The 23,243-nt window shown below is 38.6% G+C and overlaps 1 protein-coding gene across 6 annotated transcripts in view; it reads right to left on the reverse strand.

Annotated features, from left to right (window-relative positions):
- Window positions 1-8,320: 8,320 nt before the first annotated feature.
- Window positions 8,321-23,243, reverse strand: part of itsn1 (intersectin 1 (SH3 domain protein)) — a 146,442-nt gene continuing 131,519 nt past the window's right edge. For all 6 annotated transcript variants that reach the window (XM_066706992.1, XM_066706994.1, XM_066706993.1 and 3 more), the window contains 6 exons: window positions 17,035-17,247; window positions 15,629-15,750; window positions 12,865-12,947; window positions 12,349-12,432; window positions 9,439-9,612; window positions 8,321-8,893 (listed from right to left, as the gene is read on the reverse strand). In XM_066706992.1, the coding sequence (XP_066563089.1) occupies window positions 8,745-8,893; window positions 9,439-9,612; window positions 12,349-12,432; window positions 12,865-12,947; window positions 15,629-15,750; window positions 17,035-17,247 (825 nt within the window). In that variant the 3' untranslated portion in view covers window positions 8,321-8,744. The remainder of the gene's footprint in view (window positions 8,894-9,438; window positions 9,613-12,348; window positions 12,433-12,864; window positions 12,948-15,628; window positions 15,751-17,034; window positions 17,248-23,243) is intronic.

The following is a 23,243-nucleotide window of genomic DNA, read 5'->3' on the forward strand; positions in this document are numbered from 1 at the left end:
GAAGTGAGAGCTATGGTACAAATGTGAAATTATACAAACTTCTCCCCTTTAAATTAAATGAGACCAACCCCCACCTCAACCCCAACCCCTCTCTAACCAAAGAGAAGTGCCAGAGCTTGCCTGGCCTATTTTATTTGAAACATTTAAGACCATATGTTGTTACACAATTTTTGTTTTAATAAATCCTCTTTAATAATTTTAAGATCTGAATATAACCACACATGATACACTAATTATCTGATTAGAAAAAAGATACCTTGGCAAAAATAAAAGTACATTAGATACAACACAAGACCAGCAAAAGGAGTGTGTGACATCACACTGAGGAACACTGCCCTACCTTGATGCCTGTGATCAGCTGATCAGCTGAGCGTGGCAAACTGATTTCAAAGGAAACTGAAGCACCCCCGATACAGACAAACACGGTCTACACAGAAAAGGTTAGAGCAACATGTAGTTTCTGCAAAAGCTGTTGCCTCATTCAACCTAAGGTCTCTCACTGGAAGCTCAGTTAGTGATTCTAGAGACTGCCAGCGACTCCAAACAACTCCGAATGGGTTAATGACTGAAATTGGCTTCTATTGATAGTCACTACGCTGTATCTCGATCCACTTGTTCAAAAGTCATGCCTGAATGTAGCTGGCTCATTCCGTCCCATAAAGACTTCCCAAATCCATTACAAAGTACTTTAACATGATAAAGTAAAATGACTTATTTTGGAGCAAACTTATGTTATAAAAAGCCACACACACAAATAACAAGTGTGTTTTCTGGACTTCCACCTAGAAATGTCTAATGTTATTCTAAAAAAGAACCTTTGTCATAACATTTATTGTTTTTAAACTTACAACTCCATAAATAGTACACATGCAAATATTTTGACCTTCCCAAAAGGTCCAGTGTCCTATGTTTTCTGAAACACACGTACATATATGTACCATATACATTTTCAGAAAAGGATTCTCGGACATACGTTATTGTTCTAAAAAGATAGTGAGACTGAGTAGGTAAACTTTAGCTGAGCACAGAATGAAACCCTTAACAAAACTAGTAATCTCTTTATAGCCTTTGATTGTATTAGTGGCTTACAATGTTGGGTTGTTCATAGTTATATGTAAAATTAGGTGGGTGACTCAGTCTACAACAGTTTGCCCAGGTCTAATTGAGAAAATAAGTTCAGTTAGAACCTGCAGGGTGACAAACAAAAACAACATTATTCAGAGGACTTGAGTTTGGTGGTGTTAGCTTACGTTAAATATCAGGAGCTTGTGCAAAAGATGGGTGCAAAAGATTGAAATTTGTAACCAGAGGCCTTGTCTAGAAGCTCCTGCACTTCCAGATTTAATTGTGAAGGTCTCCTGTCTGAGTTATGACACATGGTAACCACCCTAGTTTGTCTATTTAGTATTGATGGAATTACACTGGGTGACATGGTGTTAGTTACTAGTGCAGCAAGACAGATCAGTGACCTGACGATGGCTGAACAAGGTTGGGATGCTGCCCTTACCTGGAGAGTTTACAACCTGTCAGTTTACATCAGAGAGCCTTTGTAGATGTGAGAAGCTAATTTTGCTTTTTTTTATTTTTTCTTCTAATCACTTAGATGGGTAAGAATGATCCTGAGGTCAATATGTACAATCAACACATCAGTACTAGAATGAGCCAGCTAAATCTGAGCTGAAGAAAAGATGTTTCAAGCAAGTCCGAAATAACAGCTTTTGGGCCAGTGACACCCCAGCCATCCAAACTAAATGAGCATTGCCTTTACACTGAAAGAAAACACCTACACAATTTTAGTAAAATGTAGGTGCAGTTTAAATTAAATTTGTCCAGAAAAGTTATGAATCACCATGTGAAAGTTGTCATGGTATTAACAAAAAGAGGCCCTTTAAGTGTTCCCTTTAAGGATGTATGTTTGTTGAAGTGCAATTTATAGCTTTTTACAGTGTTTGTAAATGTTACAAAATACCACCCCCCCACCTTAATACTACTCCACACTATATTAAAATAAATTTTCGCAGTATCATTTTCCCTTTCGAGGAAGAAAATACAAATCAATTTAAATTACTGATTACAGAACTCCAAAATATATATATATATATATGATTTTCATGGCAAACATTTGGAATCTAACCGCAACTCTTTACAAGCCAACACGCACAGCAAAGCTACACTCACTTGGATTTCATTGCAATGATGAGGGAAAAAAAGACAAAGCTACTGATCTCGAAACGTGCAAACAGCACAGGCATCCAAAATAAAACCGCTCACGTATATAAAAAAATAAAATACATTTTCAAATTTGTCAAAAATAAAGAGATTAGTCTTTATTAAAAAAAAAAAAAAAAAGCATATTATAAACCTTCCAATATGCATTACTTACAGTGAGGGAAAAAAGTATTTGATCCCCTGCTGATTTTGTACGTTTGCCCACTGACAAAGAAATGATCAGTCTATAATTTTAATGGTAGGTGTATTTTAACTGAGAGACAGAATAACAACAAAAAAATCCAGAAAAACGCATTTCAAAAAAGTTATAAATTGATTTGCATGTTAATGAGGGAAATAAGTATTTGACCCCTTCGACTTAGTACTTGGTGCCAAAACCCTTGTTGGCAATCACAGAGGTCAGACGTTTCTTGTAGTTGGCCACCAGGTTTGCACACATCTCAGGAGGGATTTTGTCCCACTCCTCTTTGCAGATCCTCTCCAAGTCATTAAGGTTTCGAGGCTGACGTTTGGCAACTCGAACCTTCAGCTCCCTCCACAGATTTTCAATGGGATTAAGGTCTGGAGACTGGCTAGGCCACTCCAGGACCTTAATGTGCTTCTTCTTGAGCCACTCCTTTGTTGCCTTGGCTGTGTGGTTTGGGTTATTTTCATGCTGGAATACCCATCCACGACCCATTTTCAATGCCCTGGCTGAGGGAAGGAGGTTCTCACCCAAGATTTGACGGTACATGGCCCCGTCCATCGTCCCTTTGATGCGGTGCAGTTGTCCTGTCCCCTTAGCAGAAAAACACCCCCAAAGCATAATGTTTCCACCTCCATGTTTGACGGTGGGGATGGCGTTCTTGGGGTCATTCCTCCTCCTCCAAACACGGCGAGTTGAGTTGATGCCAAAGAGCTTGATTTTGGTCTCATCTGACCACAACACTTTCACCCAGTTCTCCTCTGAATCATTCAGATGTTCATTGGCAAACACCTGTACATGTGCTTTCTTGAGCAGGGGGACCTTACGGGTGCTGCAGGATTTCAGTCCTTCAGGGTGTAGTGTTACCAGTTGTTTTCTTGGTGACTATGGTCCCAGCTGCCTTGAGATCATTAACAAGATCCTCCCGTGTAGTTCTGGGCTGATTCCTCACTGTTCTCATGATCATTGAAACTCCATGAGGTGAGATCTTGCATGGTGCCCCAGACCGAGGGAGACTGACACTTATTTTGTGTTTCTTCCATTTGCGATTAATCGCACCAACTGTTGTCACCTTCTCACCAAGCTGCTTGGCGATGGTCTTGTAGCCCATTCCAGCCTTGTGTAGGTCTACAATCTTGTCCCTGACATCCTTGGACAGCTCTTTGGTCTTGGCCATGGTGGAGAGTTTGGAATCTGATTGATTGATTGCTTCTGTGGACAGGTGTCTTTTATACAGGTAACGAGCTGAGATTAGGAGCACTCCCTTTAAGAGAGTGCTCCTAATCCTAGCATGTTACCTGTATAAAAGACACCTGGGAGCCAGAAACCTTGCTGATTGATAGGGGATCAAATACTTATTTCCCTCATTAACATGCAAATCAATGTATAACTTTTTTGAAATGCATTTTTCTGGATTATTTTGTTGTTATTCTCTCTCATTGTTAAAATACACCTACCATTAAAATTATAGACTGATCATTTATTTTTTCCCTCACTGTATGCTATTTTTAGAATAAATATTGTTTATTAAATGACATTTTATGATATGAAGCTTTCAAATACACAAATTAAATAAGTTGTTAAAAACTAAAAACAATAACCTGTAGGTATAAATGGGTATGAAACTGAAGAAAACTAAAAGTTACACAATGATTCAAGAAAGCTCAAATCTCAAATAGCTGTGAAATTGACCATTTATGTGCCTATAAACCTATCAAGATTAATTTCCAGTGCCTCTGTGAACAAACTGTCACAATAACAACTTTATTTAAATGAATCTATTAGTACAGCAGTACAAAACCCTACTATCACACATGTTCTACACTGTCAGTACACTGTTGTATTGATAATGTAAAACCGTTGTCTCAAATTGAATCGCTGAGTGTAATTCCCATGTAGCCAAACTTGAGCATTATATGCATTATAGACCACATCGTGTCAGATAATGGGAAAAGGTACCTTGAATTACAAGCAACAAGATCAAGCCACAGTGGTACAGTAGATTTCTCAGTAGTAGGTTAGCTAGAGGGCAAGTTCTACCAAACCCTAAAAACAATAAATGCATTTTATACATTAACATTAAATTTACATCTGTAGATAATCAAACAAGCCATCAGCAGGCATTTTCAGGATATCAGATTATAAGTAGATATTCAAAGTTGTCTACATTATATTATAAACTGCCTTTTCAGCTGTTACTTGTTGTTATTTGCAGTAACATTTTCCTTTACATTACACTCTAACCTCTCGCCAAAGTTCTTTGCAAGTATTTGTATTATTACTACTATCACATTAGGCGTTTCATTCAATTTAACATTTTTACACCTTGATTTTGAAACGTTTTAATATCTCTATGTCTTTTCATCAAACACACTTCAATAATAATCATCATCATTATTCAATCCAATGCAACCCTAAATCAACAGTACCTTGAAGGCAGTCTGGCAACCAAATGAAAAAAGTTTACATACAAACCGTTGCATTTTACTTCCATGTGTTATTAAACCTGGGGGTCACATATATCAAAAACGCCACTTATTTCAATTAATACTGAGATTTATTCTATTGGTTTGTTGATTGACCCATAGACGACTATTGTGAGATAAGGATCAAAGACGTTCTGGGACTTATTAATACATGTCTTAAAAGCATAATTGTTTTTGTTTTGTTAATTGTATTTAAATCACAGATATTGGTACAATATTTTTTAGATGTTTTTCTTTAGTACCCTTTCCAATCCATCTGACTGCAAGTCTCTGATTTTAAAAGATGTTTTGAAAGCAAATATTTTTTTGCATAACTAATCTTCGGTATACTACACAAAAATCCCTTATGTGAATACAACACACACTAAGCAGACTGATAATTTGTAAAGTAAATGCTGATATATATATATATATACACTCACCTAAAGGATTATTAGGAACACCATACTAATACTGTGTTTGACCCCCTTTCGCCTTCAGAACTGCCTTAATTCTACGTGGCATTGATTCAACAAGGTGCTGAAAGCATTCTTTAGAAATGTTGGCCCATATTGATAGGATAGCATCTTGCAGTTGATGGAGATTTGTGGGATGCACATCCAGGGCACGAAGCTCCCGTTCCACCACATCCCAAAGATGCTCTATTGGGTTGAGATGTTGAGATCTGGTGACTGTGGGGGCCAGTTTAGTACAGTGACCTCATTGTCATGTTCAAGAAACCAATTTGAAATGATTCGACCTTTGTGACATGGTGCATTATCCTGCTGGAAGTAGCCATCAGAGGATGGGTACATGGTGGTCATAAAGGGATGGACATGGTCAGAAACAATGCTCAGGTAGGCCGTGGCATTTAAACGATGCCCAATTGGCACTAAGGGGCCTAAAGTGTGCCAAGAAAACATCCCCCACACCATTACACCACCACCACCAGCCTGCACAGTGGTAACAAGGCATGATGGATCCATGTTCTCATTCTGTTTACGCCAAATTCTGACTCTACCATCTGAATGTCTCAACAGAAATCGAGACTCATCAGACCAAGCAACATTTTTCCAGTCTTCAACTGTCCAATTTTGGTGAGCTTGTGCAAATTGTAGCCTCTTTTTCCTATCTGTAGTGGAGATGAGTGGTACCCGGTGGGGTCTTCTGCTGTTGTAGCCCATCCGCCTCAAGGTTGTACGTGTTGTGGCTTCACAAATGCTTTGCTGCATACCTCGGTTGTAACGAGTGGTTATTTCAGTCAAAGTTGCTCTTCTATCAGCTTGAATCAGTCGGCCCATTCTCCTCTGACCTCTAGCATCAACAAGGCATTTTCGCCCACAGGACTGCCGCATACTGGATGTTTTTCCCCTTTTCACACCATTCTTTGTAAACCCTAGAAATGGTTGTGCGTGAAAATCCCAGTAACTGAGCAGATTGTGAAATACTCAGACCGGCCCGTCTGGCACCAACAACCATGCCACGCTCAAAATTGCTTAAATCACCTTTCTTTCCCATTCAGACATTCAGTTTGGAGTTCAGGAGATTGTCTTGACCAGGACCACACCCCTAAATGCATTGAAGCAACTGCCATGTGATTGGTTGGTTAGATAATTGCATTAATGAGAAATTGAACAGGTGTTCCTAATAATCCTTTAGGTGAGTGTATATATATAATTTAAAGAAAGGTACAACCACAGAGCAATTGCTAGCATTCATTGAAGTAACACACATCTCTTTAAATACCCAACACTTAAGATTGGAGAGAAGATTACGCTGTATTAACCAGTTAGTTCCACTATGCACTTAAATGAAAGGCAAGAGCTGCTGCTACCTCAGAGGACCAGAATAAAGCAGCTTTAAGTGTAGAGAATAATACTTTAATGATCTCTACAGTCTTTAAGAGAGTGTTTATTTGTGCTTTCTCTTTTTGCCTAAATACTATTATATAAATTTGTCCTGCATGTTGCTTCTGCTTATAACTATACATCTGCTCTGTGGCATCAGTTGCATGAAACAACTTCAGGGTAGACTTTCTACCTAATTGTTCTTTAAGTTGAAGGGTGCTGCTATGATTATTACTGAAGTTATTCAATCAGGGTTTGATGGAAGCAGGCATTTTGGTAGATTCAGTAATTTATGCATGATTTTGAATATAAACCAATATCTTTTCACCCTCATGGACCAGAGCTCCCTTGATTGACTAATTCTCTAGGACCAAAACAAGAGGCCACTGGTATATGGGAAGCTTATAAATGATGCAGAGCTAAAACACTCCTTGGGAGAAAAATCCAATCTTCTAAGGTATTATAAAAAACAACAACCTAAAAAACAGGTTTGTATGGCAATAATAGAAAAAAGGAAGTTTAATCTTATAACTGGATATGCAACAATGAGCAAATGAAGTAGCAGCAAATATGAGAATAAACTATACTTTTACTTCTCTATCCAGGTGTTTCCTTAATCTCCAAATTCATTTTTTCTTCCTATCAATTCTTGCATTAGAAAATGTTTGTAAGGGACATGCTTTAACTGTACATATTAACGGACACTAGAAACAAGAACGTATATGCCCACAACAGTGTCTCTGTCTTTTTCTTCGAATTTCACCAGATTTGGAACAATAAAAACATAGTACAGTGCAACCATGGATCTGGAGAGATGTGGTTTTGATTCCAACCAAGGACCAGATTTGAATATGAAGAACATTGGTGACAGTTAACAAGGTTTCTGGCTGAAAATGCCCCCCGAAAAATGAATAATAAGGACTCTCGGAGACCAGGGATGGAGACCAACAATCTATCACAAGTCACCAATTCATCACCTGATCTTTTCTTTGCATCTTTTTATGCTGTGCTGATAAAATAGATTATTTACATGTAAAAGAACACAAAAATAACACCAATGATCTTTGCCTTAACAACTATTTGCCACAACTTCCTTCAGAAACATTATATATATATATATATATATATATATATATATATATATATACATATACATATACATACATACATTTCTTTTTTAGCAACTTTAGTGCAAAACATTTACCAATATACTAATGTCAGAAGGAGCCCACTTCCATAGAAAATAAAGCGCCTAACTGGAGTCACACCAGGCTTCAAGACCCCTTTCTTCTAACTCACTCATTCAAGCAACCATTCCTTACTGAGAACCCTGCATTGACCTTCACAAGAGACATAAATAAATAAATAAATAAATACAATAACTAGGAATACATTAAGCATGAGACTTTTCACCTGGGGATAAAAAGAAAGATAACCTTGATTTTGTCAGCCTATTTATGAAGATGGTAGGCTAGTTTAACCTTGTTGTGGTACAATGTAACTTTACCCATAACGGTCCTTCTACAAACGCAATGTCTTCCGAGTTCCCATTTCAGGTGCAATTAACTGGAAGCAAATGATTAAAAACCTGCATATCACAAACAGAGTACAATTTATATTGTAAAGTTAGAATGGAGATACCCCCCTCTTATTTTGTAAATTTTTGCACAACTCCAGTGTAACATGGGACTACAGCAACAGACATTTAAAAAAAAAAACATGTGTGTTCAATGAGAAGCGGTAGTAATGTGTGATTTCACTTTGTCTGCTACAAAACATTGGCGTGATTGCTTATAGTTCCTTCAAATCACAGTAACAGCCTACAGTAGAAAAACTAGGAACATATTTAAGGATGTCTGATCCATCTGTCAAGCAGAGATGTCAAATAACCCACAAAAACATAGTAATAAAACAAACAAAAAAATAATATAACTTACTCTATCACACATACGACCTGAACAGCTTTTGCAGATACACACACATTGTGAACTACCACACTAGACCCAGGAATTAAGAGGTCTATGGTTCATCAAACAGCTGTAGATCCAGTCGTACTACAATTTCTCCTGTAGGGACTTCATGGAGCAGTAGCCTCTTGGTGATTGGTCCCTTTGAACCCTGATCTTTCTTTATGTCAGCCACTCGGATTTCAGTCCTTCCCAGGAAGTCTAGACATGATGAGGAAACAAAGCCACAATATTTAGAATATGTATTTATTGAGTGGATGGTTTCATGGTCATGATTTTGCTCCCCTTATCATGTGGTGTATATGTAGATCTTGTAATATTGTACTGTTGTGTATAGGTAAAACATCCAAGTCATCTTGAATAAAGGCCTTGTCCAAATGACTAATTTGTTTAAACACTAATCCAGCAACAGCAGACTGGTTTAAACACTGGAGTCTGAACAGGCCTTAGCAACACAAGAATCCAAGTCCCCAACTACAAAAGACAATGATAAATGTGGTCAATTATTTTACCTGAGTAAGACCAGCAGTTTGAATTCAGACAATTCTATTTTGCAGTTTTTAAAATGAATTTTCATTGACCGGGTTTTTGCAACCATTTTGAGTAAGAAAATAAACTTGACAGTGTGTTAAAACAACTCTAATAAAGATACCCACTGCTCTTACCTACTAGAAAACTCTTTCCCAGCCTTTGCCTCTTAAGAAACTAGGCTCTGAGGCTTTGGCGTTCGGGTTCGGGGTACTCACCGTCAGGGGAGAACTGATCCCGCTCAAACACGGTAATGCACAGCACGTCCTGCTCCAGGTCCTTGATGAAGAACTGGCAGTTGGAATTCCACTTGGGGTTCAAAGTGTCCTGCATGGTCTTGGTAATATGGCACTGGGAGCCCATGGTCACCTCACAGTATGGGTTGCTCTTCCCTGCACACATAAGGAGACTGTCAGAGAGTTCTCTTTTCTATTTCTATTTACTTGCACACAGGCACTGTACAGTAGACGCCAATTATTTTCTGTTGCTTCTTCCACTTGGGTAGACTTAACTAACAAACACACACACACATCTAAAAATCTACATAGGTTCCCAAATTATAGAGAGGAGTGCAGTGGTGCAATGAATTGTATTCCTTGTTATTTTTCTTGGGCAATATGGACAATTTACAGTCTAGGAGCCTGGAGAGAAGAATTAAATGAATCGTGTAATAAGATCAATTAAGTGGCAGAGATGGATCCAGCATCTCCAGTGAAAAATTGTAGTTGGCCCTCTTGAGATAATCATCCCCTGACTTAGGTCGTCTCGTCGGCTGAGTAGGCGCATGTTGTTTTCTTTACTGTTGCTAAATGTCTCACATCCACGAATCTCAAAATCTGTGCAGCATCTGACTAATGTCATGTGTGTGTGCACGATCTACCTGCGCTCTAAAGTTTAGCACTTCACAAAATGAGCTGCTGATTTTATTTGTTTTTAATACATTTTAAGTAAACAGTTTAAATACAAAAAGATTTACATTAAAGAATGGGAGAGTGGGTTTATTTATGTGAATGTAGTGGAGAGTGGGAACACCACATATATTGATTTACTTTGGATTTGTCATAAAAAAATATATTGGGCTGCTTTGTTGGCTAGAATTTAATTGATTGTGGCCTGCTAGTGCATTTTTATTTCTGGCAACACTGCTCAGAACTTCATTCTGCTGTCAGCGTTGTATAGAAATAATCTCCCTGCTCTCTATTTTTATGGTTAATTTAATTGTTTACTGTTTTCACGATTGCTTTGAATAGAAACGCTTCTGCTTAAGTTTACCCTCCCCCTTTTAACATTGCGTTTATGGGAAAAGCTGTCTCGACATTGCCGGTCTCGGAACCAGTTACAACATTTTGGGGGGGATGACTGTAGTGGCGGAGAGATGTCCTGGAACAAAGTCCTGAGAACATTACGGCCCCAAAGAAACTGAGATTGACACCCCTGATGTAGAAGCAGATATGTGGCCGATGACAATATCCTCTTAGGATGATTCCAAAACTTCGTGTCGAAGGCTGACATTTATGCTGTAGCTACAGCGAAATGGTTGGGAAGAAGTGGACAATTCGGGTTGGTTTGTTAAATATGCAAGTTATTCTATAGATGTGATGAGGGATCCAAGTTTTTGGTGGGGAATAACTGGCAGGAAGCAAAAGATTGCCTGCTGTGTCTTGGCTAGGAAGCAACATTTTTCTTCAATTAAACTGGAAGGCACTCACTGGAGCTGTGGTTATTGCCCGAGTTCTGGAAAAGTAGCTCTGAGGTAAAGTCAATTGGATGGGATATTAAAAACACATGTTGTGTTATTCAAAAAAACACCATCCCACGAACTCAAGACACATGCACATTTTATTCCTGCCCCACTTCCGATAAATGGCACCCTGAACAAAGAAACACAAGGTGGCAAAACAGCACAAACAGAAAATAAAGAAAATAACTATTTGAAATACAAATTGTGCACAAAACAATGTAGAAAAACCCCATCAACTCCAACCTACCAATTCAACTTTTGGATCCTTGTCTTTGCCAGACTGATCAAGCTGTCTAGGCCAGACCAGATCAACCTTAATAGCTCCTTCAAATACTATATGATCTGGACTCTGGGATAGTTAGCAAACTTGTCAAATTTGCCGATGATACTAAAATAGGTGGCTCAGAAGATACAATCTCGGCAACACAGGTTATTCAAAGGGACTTAGATAACATTCAGTTGTGGGACACCTGGCAAATGAAATTCAATGTGGACAAGTGCAAGGTAATACACGCAGGTAACAAAAATGTCCACTATAATTACACTATGGGAGGAATAGAACTAGATGAAGTAACACATGAGAAAGACCTAGGAATCTACGTGGACTCCTCACTTTCTCCATTCAAACAGTGTGGGGAAGCAATAAAAAAAGGCAAAACACAATGCTAGGGTATATTGTCAAAAGTGTAGAATTTAAAATAAGGGAAACTGTACAATGCACTAGTTAGAGCTCATCTGGATACTGTGTACAGTTCTGGGCTCCACACTTCAAGAAAGATATCGCTGCTCTAGAGGCAGTTCAGAGGAGAGCAACCAGACTTATTCCAGGTCTGAAGGGAATGTCCTACTGAGAGACTGAGGAACTGAACCTTTTCATCATGGAACAGAGGTGACTACGTGGGGACTTGATGCAAGTCTTCAAAATCATGAAGGGCATTGACCACATCAAACCAGAGGAGCTTTTCCAGATCAGCAGGGACACACGCACCCAGGGACACAAATGGAAATTGGGCTTCAAGGCATTCAAGATGGACACAGGAGACGTTTCTTTACATAGTAGTCACAATCTGGAACAAACTCCCCAGCAATGTGGTAGATGCTGAAAATTTGGGAACATTTAAAAATAGACTGGATAGGATCCTTGGATCACTTAGTTATTAATGGACACCAAACGAGCACGATGGGTCGAATGGCCTCCTCTCGTTTGTAAACTTTCTTATGTTCTTACGTTCTATATGCATTGTACTTCTAATAGGCTCCGCCCAGTGTAGATTTATTTTATTTTAACAGTTTCAATTAAATGCTATAGGATTTTGTCCGAGTAATGAACAGAGGAACATTTAATGCCAGGAATAAGTGATTAGTGATTAGATTAGTGAGGTCTTACCATGTGACCTGCAGGGCTTTAGTTCAATTCCTTCCACTATATTCACCATTAGCCGGCCAATGCCTGTAGCCCTCTGCGAACGAACTGAAAAAACATCAAAATTAAATACAACACTATGGCATCAGACCATCCATGCATTTATTGAATGGGCCTTAATATCTGATATAGTTATTAAATGTCTTAGTAATATTATCTATCCATATCTATCTATCCATTCTTGAGTATTGTATACATCTTCTTTGTCTTTTGTGACCATGTAGGAAACAACAGCATAAGATTACTCCAAAATGTACATTGTGGAGCTGCAGTCTTGTTTGAGGCTATTTATTGATGTCACAAATGGCTGAAGGAGAAGTACAGCAACTAAATGTCAATTTTCATTTGTAAAAAATAAATACATTTGCATGTCAAAATGAAGGTGCAGCTTTGCATTAGTGGGACTCACACTGTGACTCAAGAATTATAAGCCCTGTGAGAAGAAACGAGGGGAAATGCAAGTAATTATTTATTTCTTACCCAAATATGCCTTTTCTCTCTTCTTTTTCTCAGTTTCAATGTACAGTTCAGAGGCAGCTTTGATCTTCTGCACCCAGGCAGTCCTGTAAAACCACAAGGAACATGCAATATCTTAAACACACATTCCATACTGCTGATTCCTCTTTCAAAGAGGACTGAATTTGGTAACTTGACACATAGAAGAAGCATTTTACAATTGTACTGATATGCAAGTGCTTTTGGTTGAGATGAGGGTTTTAGGGCACAGACATTTTTACTTGACAGAAAGTACAGCAATACTGTTCCTTCCTGAGACCAAAGGAAACAAAACAGGACCAGGAGAACATTTTAATTACATTTCATGGAAAGGAAAAACATGCCATCCTTAATCCTAATTAGTTAATACAGTGAGGGGAAAAAAGTATTTGATCCCCTGCTGATTTTGTGTGTTTGCCCACTGACAAAGAAATGATCAGTCTATAATTTTAATGGTAGGTGTATTTTAACAGTGAGAGACAGAATAACAACAAAAAAATCCAGAAAAACGCATTTCAAAAAAGTTATACATTGATTTGCATGTTAATGAGGGAAATAAGTATTTGACCCCTTCGACTTAGTACTTGGTGCCAAAACCCTTGTTGGCAATCGCAGAGGTCAGACGTTTCTTGCATATTTCTTCACCAGGTTTGCACACATCCCAGGAGGGATTTTGTCCCACTCCTCTTTGCAGATCCTCTCCAAGTCATTAAGGTTTCGAGGCTGACGTTTGGCAACTCGAACCTTCAGCTCCCTCCACAGATTTTCTATGGGATTAAGGTCTGGAGACTGGCTAGGCCACTCCAGGACCATAATGTGCTTCTTCTTGAGCCACTCCTTTGTTGCCTTGGCTGTGTGTTTTGGGTCATTGTCATGCTGGAATACCCATCCACGACCCATTTTCAATGCCCTGGCTGAGGGAAGGAGGTTCTCACCCAAGATTTGACGGTACATGGCCCCGTCCATCGTCCCTTTGATGCGGTGCAGTTGTCCTGTCCCCTTAGCAGAAAAACACCCCCAAAGCATAATGTTTCCACCTCCATGTTTGACGGTGGGGATGGTGTTCTTGGGGTCATTCCTCCTCCTAAAAACACGACGAGTTGAGTTGATGCCAAAGAGCTCGATTTTGGTCTCATCTGACCACAACACTTTCACCCAGTTCTCCTCTGAATCATTCAGATGTTCATTGGCAACTTCAGACGGGCCTGTACATGTGCTTTCTTGAGCAGGGGGACCTTGCAGGCGCTGCAGGATTTCAGTCCTTCACGGCGTAGTATGTTACCAATTGTTTTCTTGGTGACTGTGGTCCCAGCTGCCTTGAGATCATTAACAAGATCCTCCCATGTAGTTCTGGGCTGATTCCTCACTGTTCTCATGATCATTGAAACTCCACGAGGTGAGATCTTGCATGGAGCCCCAGACCGAGGGAGACTGACAGTTATTTTGTGTTTCTTCCATTTGCGAATAATCGCACCAACTGTTGTCACCTTCTCATCAAGCTGCTTGGTGATGGTCTTGTAGCCCATTCCAGCCTTGTGTAGGTCTACAATCTTGTCCCTGACATTGATTGATTGCTTCTGTGGACAGGTGTCTTTTATACAGGTAACGAGCTGAGATTAGGAGCACTCCCTTTAAGAGAGTGCTCCTAATCTCAGCTCGTTACCTGTATAAAAGACACCTGGGAGCCAGAAATCTTGCTGATTGATAGGGGATCAAATACTTATTTCACTCATTAACATGCAAATCAGTGTATAACTTTTTTGAAATGCGTTTTTTAGGATTTTTTTTTGTTATTCTGTCTCTCACTGTTAAAATACACCTACCATTAAAATTATAGACTGATCATTTCTTTGTCAGTGGGCAAACGTACAAAATCAGCAGGGAATCAAATACTTTTTTCCCCCTCACTGTAGATCACTGTGTCACTTAACTGGACAAAGTGAACCTACTGCCCAGCTCCAATGCTGGCGACAATTTAAAGAGACTGGTGGTTTGTGGACTTGGAAATGGATTGGAGCAAAGCTGTGTTGATGAGGAACCACAAACAAAGAAACAGCCTACTGCAGTATTGTAAGTGGTGCATTTTAGTGCTGGACTTGGGTATAATACCCTCTATGAATGTTTACTGTGGTCAATTTACCAAAGGCTATTTGCACTTTGAATGTGGCTGTACCATAGTTTTACAGGGTGCTTTCCTATTGTTTCAACATTACCTTGACTGTGCTTTACTGCTACAATGAATACTATCATGACTGCCATTATCTACAATAGTAAACATGTCTTAGAAATACCAGTAAACTTTTATTAGTTAAGAATTGGTGCCCATTATTGTAATGTATTTATCCCACAGGAATAACATTTGAAGGCCTCATGCACTTCCACAGAGTTCTGATGTTGACCACATGAAGAAGCCTCAACCCCAAACTTAGTCTGTAACTTTCTCCCTAACCCTGACCCTCACCTTGTTATTCATTTGATTAACAGCAGAACTAAGATGAAGTGCATATGGCATTCATGGGTTATTCCTGTATCATTCTTGCATCAATTAATTAAGGAATCGGTGCCCAAAAATACAATCAAAATATTTATTGTATGTCATGGCCCTGTAAAGCACATTGAAAGCATGTCGAACCCCTAGGATGCTACTGTCAAGCTATGGCCAAACCACAGATAACCCATGGTAAAAGTGTACAAATCTTAGGGCAACTTGACCAGGGTAAGCCTGCATTAGGGAACAGCATGCTCCTACCTTTCATTGATGCTCTCCGCTCGCAGGGTGTAGACTCTGTCGATGTGGGAGATGTGAAATATCGGCTCATCTCCTGAGGGATCTGTGGGTAGCTTAACCAGCACTTCATTCAGGAATATGGGCTGCGGGGACGGACACAAAGAGTCTTTACTCAGGGGCTGTAGATGAGACACCTCCCTGTCCATTTACTTATATATTTGTATCCCAGACTAAGTCTTTGTCTTAGTATAATTATAAGTCATACTAACGACAGACACTCAGTTAACACAGTTGCATAAAACAGTCTTTCCTTAGACTGGTCATACTTTGTCAATCCAAACCATATTCTGAGAATTTTAAGACACCTGAAGAAAAAACAATATGGCGGACACTTCTCTAAAGCAGCAACGATCCCAGCTCACAGAAACTGAAAATCTGTGCTAATTATTAGAATATATACTAGAAAAATATGCTTTTGAAATTTTCTGAAATTTGCACTAAAGCATTCAAACACAAGGCGTGGGATAAAATAACAAAAAAGTTAACAGCGTCAACCTGCTTTGTATGTGGTCTGTAAAGAAAGTGCAGAATCCATGGAAGAATATGCTAAAATAAACATTTAAGACTAACAAAGCTCTAACTAACAAATGCAACTCCTCCAGAGCCATAGTCACTTATGGTTTTTATTCCAACTGGAGCACTTCATTATTTTTCATGAATTCCTTCATTATCAATACCCGCTTCATTCAGCTTGGGGTCATTGTGAGCTGGAGCCTAACCCTAATGGACACAGGCTGGGATGGAACAGAAACCCAACCACAATGTGCCCCAAGAAGTGACTCTGACACCCCAGAACTGAGTCATCTGGAAATGCCACTGCATGGGTGTTGATATTCTGATTTGATCAACCAATCAAAGTATACTGATCAATCATTCAATCAGAGCCCCCTGTAATAAAATACTCTTAACCTTGGAACTCATTCTGAACAAGGCAGCTCAGCAGACCCGCATCAAAATTTAGAAAGATTTAAAGAAAGATTATACTGTGCAGGAAAAAACATGTTGTCTATTTTATATTTAAACTTTGCAAACTGATTTTAGAAGCTTCTCTCATATGTGTACAGCTGAATTCAAATGTGACCCAAATGGCTATGATTCTAATGTCAGATGACGTTAAAGATCTGTGAATGGTTTTGTCCAGTATCCTGCTGACAAAGCATTTAATAAAGAGATTTAGAATAAGGGAAACAAGTCTGCAAGGAACAAGAAAGCTTCAGTTTTGTATAGCAGCTAATGGCTCTTCCAGTCAACTTCCTTTGCTATAATCTATCAATCAGGTACTATTCTGTTAACACTGCAGATTTGTGGTGGTAGTCACCCACAGTGGCTGCTGTACTAGGCAGAGAGGTGGTAGACACTGTACTCACAGTCTTGTACATCTTGTACTGCAGGTTGGACTTGGGGCTGAACACCTTGTCGGTGCCGGAGGAGCCCAAAGGTTTGATGATCTGCGTAAGTAGCAGGAAATCGTTGAAGAGGAAGCCATACAGCTCCTTGTTGCTCTTGGCCTTGTAGAGCTTTCCGCTGTGAAGGAACTTGCGTGGCCCCAGACAGTTGGTCACAGAGTTGAATACTAATTGCTGTAGGAAGAAAATAAAAGAAAACGGGAAGAGAATTTTTAACAAAGAAAAAGTTTGTAAGCATCCACACTTTAAATCATGGCATCTGAGTACCGCTTTAGATTTCGGTTACACAAGTGATATTTTATTTTACACATACAAAACAAAGAATTAACACCAAGTTGTACACTGTTCACTGTTGTTCAATGGTTTAAGTTCATGATTTAAGGCCAGTTACCATTAGGTAATTGAGACTCTAATAACACTCTGTTAGTATAATCCAGACTATGAAGAAAGTGTAGCTGGTGTAATACTAAGCAAAAGTGTTATTGACCTTTGAATCAAATACCAAAGATTGTGACTCAGTGACCACACTACCCCCCCACTTGGCCTTTTCAACAATATGAACCCAACCATGCTTCACTGATAATTATACAGGAGTGGTTTAGGATATGCTTCTGCCTCAGTATCCATAAGCCCGGGGACACAAATGCAGTACTTAAATGTGCTAGTTTATACACATTAGTCTCTGTGTACGTTGGATCACATCCAAATCTGAGTGCACAGCAACAAGTCTCTGCAAACATCCTCTCTCTGTACTCGAGACATCCCCATACAGCTGAGTTACCTTGAAGTCAGCAGATTCTACTTTAAGCCCCAATCACTTTCTTAAAATACAATAAATCAACCCAGGGTACAATTGATATGTATTATAACTATTTATTTATATTATTACACATATTATTATTATTATTATTAGTAGTAGTACTTAAAAAAACAGAATAAGCATTCCTCTGCTGTTCATGGATTATTGCAGTAGTTATGTATAAATCTTGTCAAGAACTGCAAGGCCGTGTGTATCAAGGACGGTCCACCACTCAAAGGACATCGAGCCAACAGCAGGCCAGTGGCAAAAATGTCTCATTGATGAAAGATGTCAAATGAGGCTGACACAAATTATGCAGAGCAACAGACGAGCTATAGTAAGTCAACTGACAGTCCAGTACAACACTGGTGCCGAAAGACCCATAAAAGAATTACAAACTCGTTGTACATTGCTGATGACCTAACAGAGTTACACATTCTTTCAGCAAAACACAAGAAAGTGCAGTTACAGTGGGAATGAAAACACTGGACACTGGAGGATTGAAAAAACATTGCTTGGTATGATAAATCCCGCTACACATCTGCTAATGAATGTTTTCAGCAGGATAATGCTGTCCCGCAAGGCTAGGATTGTCCAGAAATGGTTACACAAACATGACAGTGAATTCAGCTTACTGCGGTAGCCTGCCCAGTCACCAGATCTCAAGCCAATTGAGCATCTGTGGGATGAGATGGGACTAACTATTCAGAGTAGAGATCCACTACTAGCCAACTGTGCGAAGCACTGCAGTCAACATAGCATTGCTGTGGAACACTTTCGACACCTTGCTAAGTTTTACTTGTTGTGCTATATGTTTACTACTCACACATATTGTATTTCAATCCTTCCCTTGTTCTTATTGCATTGTGCTGTATGCTACATATTTATTTATTTATATATATTATATATATATATATATATATATATATATATATATACACACACACACACACACACACACACATGCACACAATCAATGTGTTAACACAAATGTACATAAAGTTAGTCCAGTCCAGCATTATTTAAGAAGAAATATCTGCCAATGGGATAAGTTATCTGAAGACTTTTTGTTTTGCACAATACTCAGCACCTTAAACAGCTCTTTTTCACTGAAAAATCATCTCACTTTAATAATATTCTCTCATCAACCTCTCAAAAATACATTTCTGCTGGCAGGGACTGGTACAGAAAAGAAATATTAAAACTACACAATTCTTTAAAATAAGATTTAAGTTTTGTATATGTTATTCTAATATCAGGACATATTTTCTCTTAAATATAAAAAATCCTTCACAATATTCATAATTTGCTTAAAATTAGAACCATGATCTTGATAAGACTTTCTCTCACTACACTAAAGAACATTTTACTTTCCTATAGTAGTTTTTGGAGATCTTTATTGTGAGTCACCTTGGATAAATGCATCAGGAAAATAAATACATCATAATAAACATCAACAGCCTAGGTTTACTTTCAGTGTTTAAATCTTTGAGCCAATAGTACTATTTGGGAAACTAACCTCTTGAGATTTTTGAGGAATAAAAAGTACATCTACATTAAATAGCTTTTGCTGTATAAGCACACAATTATTATTCATAAATCACATAGTAAGACCACTATGCCAGTTATGTAGCCCTCATTTTACTAGATACCATTATAACCACACAGAAATTACTGTAAATCTTCACTTGTCCACTGCTACTAACAAGCATTTAAAATAAATGTAAATGTACAAAAACGATGCAACCCATTGTAAACAAAAGAAACCATTACTGTATATCTGAGCAGAGGCCAAAACAACAGCCAAATTCCTGGGAAAAAACAAGTAAAACAAGTAAAAGAAAAATATACAACACAACAAAAACAAAAGCACCATCTAGTGGCAACATTTCTAGTTGTGCTTTTCCTATCAGATTTAAAAGGCTTTAAGACACACATCCGGAATGAATGCGAGTATTCTGCAAAACTGGAATTGCAATATATAACCTCTAGCCTATCCCCCTAATCCTCAGCAAACTGGCCATTTTCTGAAGTTCCTCACCTGCTGTAGGTCCCAGAGGGATTACTGGGTAGTATTGCATTTCCATTTTGAAAAGCACAGACAGAAAACAACTCTAGGAAATATAACCTTTTTCCATCTATGTATTAATTTATGTTCATAAAATGAAACATTATTAGCTTGGGCTAAAGGTGTACAGAGAAAAGTTTATTCGGACAAGTTAAATTACCAGTAAGACATTAACACCTTTTCCATGTGGTAAAAAAGTCAAGTGATATTTGCTTAACAATGATACAAATAGTCAGTCCTGTGTTTATTTAGTTATGTGTTAAGACCGATTTATACTTCTGCATAGGTACGCGTAAGCAGGGGTTTCTGGGTAAGAACTCCGAAATCTCAACAGCGCGTCTCTGCGTCCTGCGCGTCAAGGCAGCGCTGATTGGCTGAGCTTGAAGAGATTCTGAGGGCCGCGGTCGATCGCTCAGTGCTGGGGCGACCTGTGTGTGATGTGTGTCTATAAGCGTTGCAGCAAGTCAGAGAAACGATGTGGTGACATACAAAAGTATTTAAATTGCATCTCCTCATCCACGAAAGCATTTGTCCACATTAATGAGTATTCTGTCCCTCGAACTGCACATTTCGTTAATATAATTCACATTTCGTGAACATAATTCATATTTTATCCCAAGAAATGCCCCCGTATTTCGTTGTTGGCAATTTTGGATGAAAGTAAAATGTACTTCAGATGAGCGCTATATATATCAAGTGCAAATCTAATACAATAAATCATGATAATAATTAATATATGATGTGTAGCAAATAGTGTGTATAACCAATCAAAATGATTATAAATCTTACACAATTACTAATTTGATTACAAAGCCCATATTGTCGGCTATATTTATTATATTATTCAGTGGGCTATATCCTATCAAATGAACTGCGGGTCTGGCGGTTGGAGAAGAACGTATTTATAGCTCATTAATTTTGAGGAGTTTAACAGCAGAAACGCCATATATTTATCTAATTCAAATATATAGTAACATAATAACTGATATGCAGGAGAAATTCACATACGCAGAGACGTGTGTATGTATGTTCTAGTGTTAAGTGTCTAGCCAACTATAGCAAGACAATAGATATCGGAACATACAGGATGCAATTTGTATGTGTGTGTGCGTGCGTGTAGTTTCTGTAATAATAATAAAATACCATGTCATTAGCAGTATGTGTTACATCCATACAATCGTAGGTGCACCATAGAAATCGGGTTTGGTTTTCTGTAGATTGCAATGTGTTACTGTGACACTGCCCCCTATGGACGCGTCACTCTTACGTGCGAGTATGTTGGCAGACAGCTGGGCGACCGTCTGCGTACGACACCCGCGCATGTACGCAGAGACGCAGACGCAGAAGCGTGAATCAGCCTTTAGTCTTAGTCTCAGGCAAAGGGAAGGTAAGGGTTATATCATGCGTCTACAGGTGAATCTGATATTCAGATGTGAATGCACTACTTTAGCACCAAGAAAAACAGATACAAGACCAAATTCCTACTAAATTATATAACAGCAGTATGTTTGTCAACCAGAGTAAGACTGAGTTCACCAAATGTCCTCGAGCTCAGTTTGGGACTAAACAATTAAATGCAGCAACCATGCAAATCAACTGAGGGGCCTCTAATTGGCATATCTGGTAAAATGCCTCCAGGCAGAATGCAGGATGTCTCCTCAGCCTCACACAACAATTGTCCAAGAGTGCTGGGACATGGAGTGTAGAAGTCCACTGGGGCCACCTTGGATCATCGCAACTCAACGTCTCCTGCTGGCTTCCTGTGTGCTGTGTTCTGATTAGGCAGATTACTAGTTCAATTAAGTAAGTTCAGTTCAGATCTTGGTTGGAGCAAAAACTAACAAAACTGTACTCAGGTCTTGGTTTAGGAACCGCTGCTCTGCTTGATATAATATCTGGGCTGTGGGCATTTTGAGCTTGCAGTATACAAAGAAACAGATGGCTTGGATGGGCACTTGTATCATTCCTCCTGAAGAAGCACAGCATGGCAGTGTAGTTCAGTGCCAATTACCCAAGGAGGGTGAAAGATGAGGAAAAAGAACTGAAGATTCCAAATCAATGGACTTACCCAGAATCACAGACTGAGACCAGTATGCAATTTTTCATCTGCTTAAGTAAAACAACTTAGAGATATTAATAAATAAATAAACAGCTGTTACTGAGTTTCTAAACCAAACAAGGCATGGCTTTAAATAGATGCTCCTTGACTTACTCTTGGTGCCTATTCAGTAGTGTTAATTGTAGCAGAGAAGTCACTCTAAATCTCAAACAACGTTTAATTATGCACTGCACCATTGCTTCAATTAATAAAAGGTTCAGGAAAGATCTCGACAGATGCAAATTTACAAGCCAGGAAGGTCAGTACCAGAACCAATGCCCCAGCCAATGGACCAACCAGCTGGACTATAAGGCAGCATTTCACAATTGCACAGCTGGTATCACATCAGTGATTCTCAATCAATCAATTCATCACAAAGATTTCTAAATGAGGGTCATAGTTGTGTGTTGACCTACACTGAAAACTTTTTGGAAACTGGATTGTTGGATCATTTGTGAAGGCTAATTTGTGTTTGTTGGCCATATTTCAAGCTAGTTCTTGCTAATATTATTTAAAAGGCTGCATATAGCTTGGGGGAAATTATGCAAGAAGCACTCGGTGCAGGTGTCTACAGACCAAGGGACTTTTACGGCAAAGTATTCCAATAGTTTTCTGGGTCAGTGCATGACACAACTCAAACCACACCCCCAGAGAGTTGAGTGTCAAACTGTACTGTTACAAGAAAGCGTCACTTCTACACAATGCAAAAGTAAATACGGGCACCAAAAAGACTTAGACAACTTCACAAGACAAACATTATTTTCTCTAAATTGTTTGAATTTCACTCATATCATGTCTATAGCCTTAAAGGACTGAAACATTTTTATAGCTTACATCTTTATATATAAAAAATATAGGTAATGAGTTATAATGAAAACAGTTCAAACTACTTGGTCAATGAAAATAAAGTGTATCTGGTAAACTTTCTATTAGTTTTTTCTTCAAAGTATGATTGAAGTCTGAAATGTAACAGTATGCAATTTTCAGGTGTAAAATGCATTTTGAAATTGTGAACGGGACTATGGAACGTTATTCACTTATCCGAATTATGCATTAAAACAATATGAATTTAACTGAAGCAGGTTTCCATTAAAAACAATGCATTTTAAAACTGGATCAGCTGTTTACTATGCATGGATGTCCAGAGAAAAGGTTGCAAGTTTTTCTGGGGAACTCTGAGAAAAAAATAAATATAGAAATGATTA

This window comes from Amia ocellicauda, chromosome 6 (genome assembly GCF_036373705.1).
Source record: "Amia ocellicauda isolate fAmiCal2 chromosome 6, fAmiCal2.hap1, whole genome shotgun sequence".
NCBI lineage: Eukaryota > Metazoa > Chordata > Actinopteri > Amiiformes > Amiidae > Amia > Amia ocellicauda.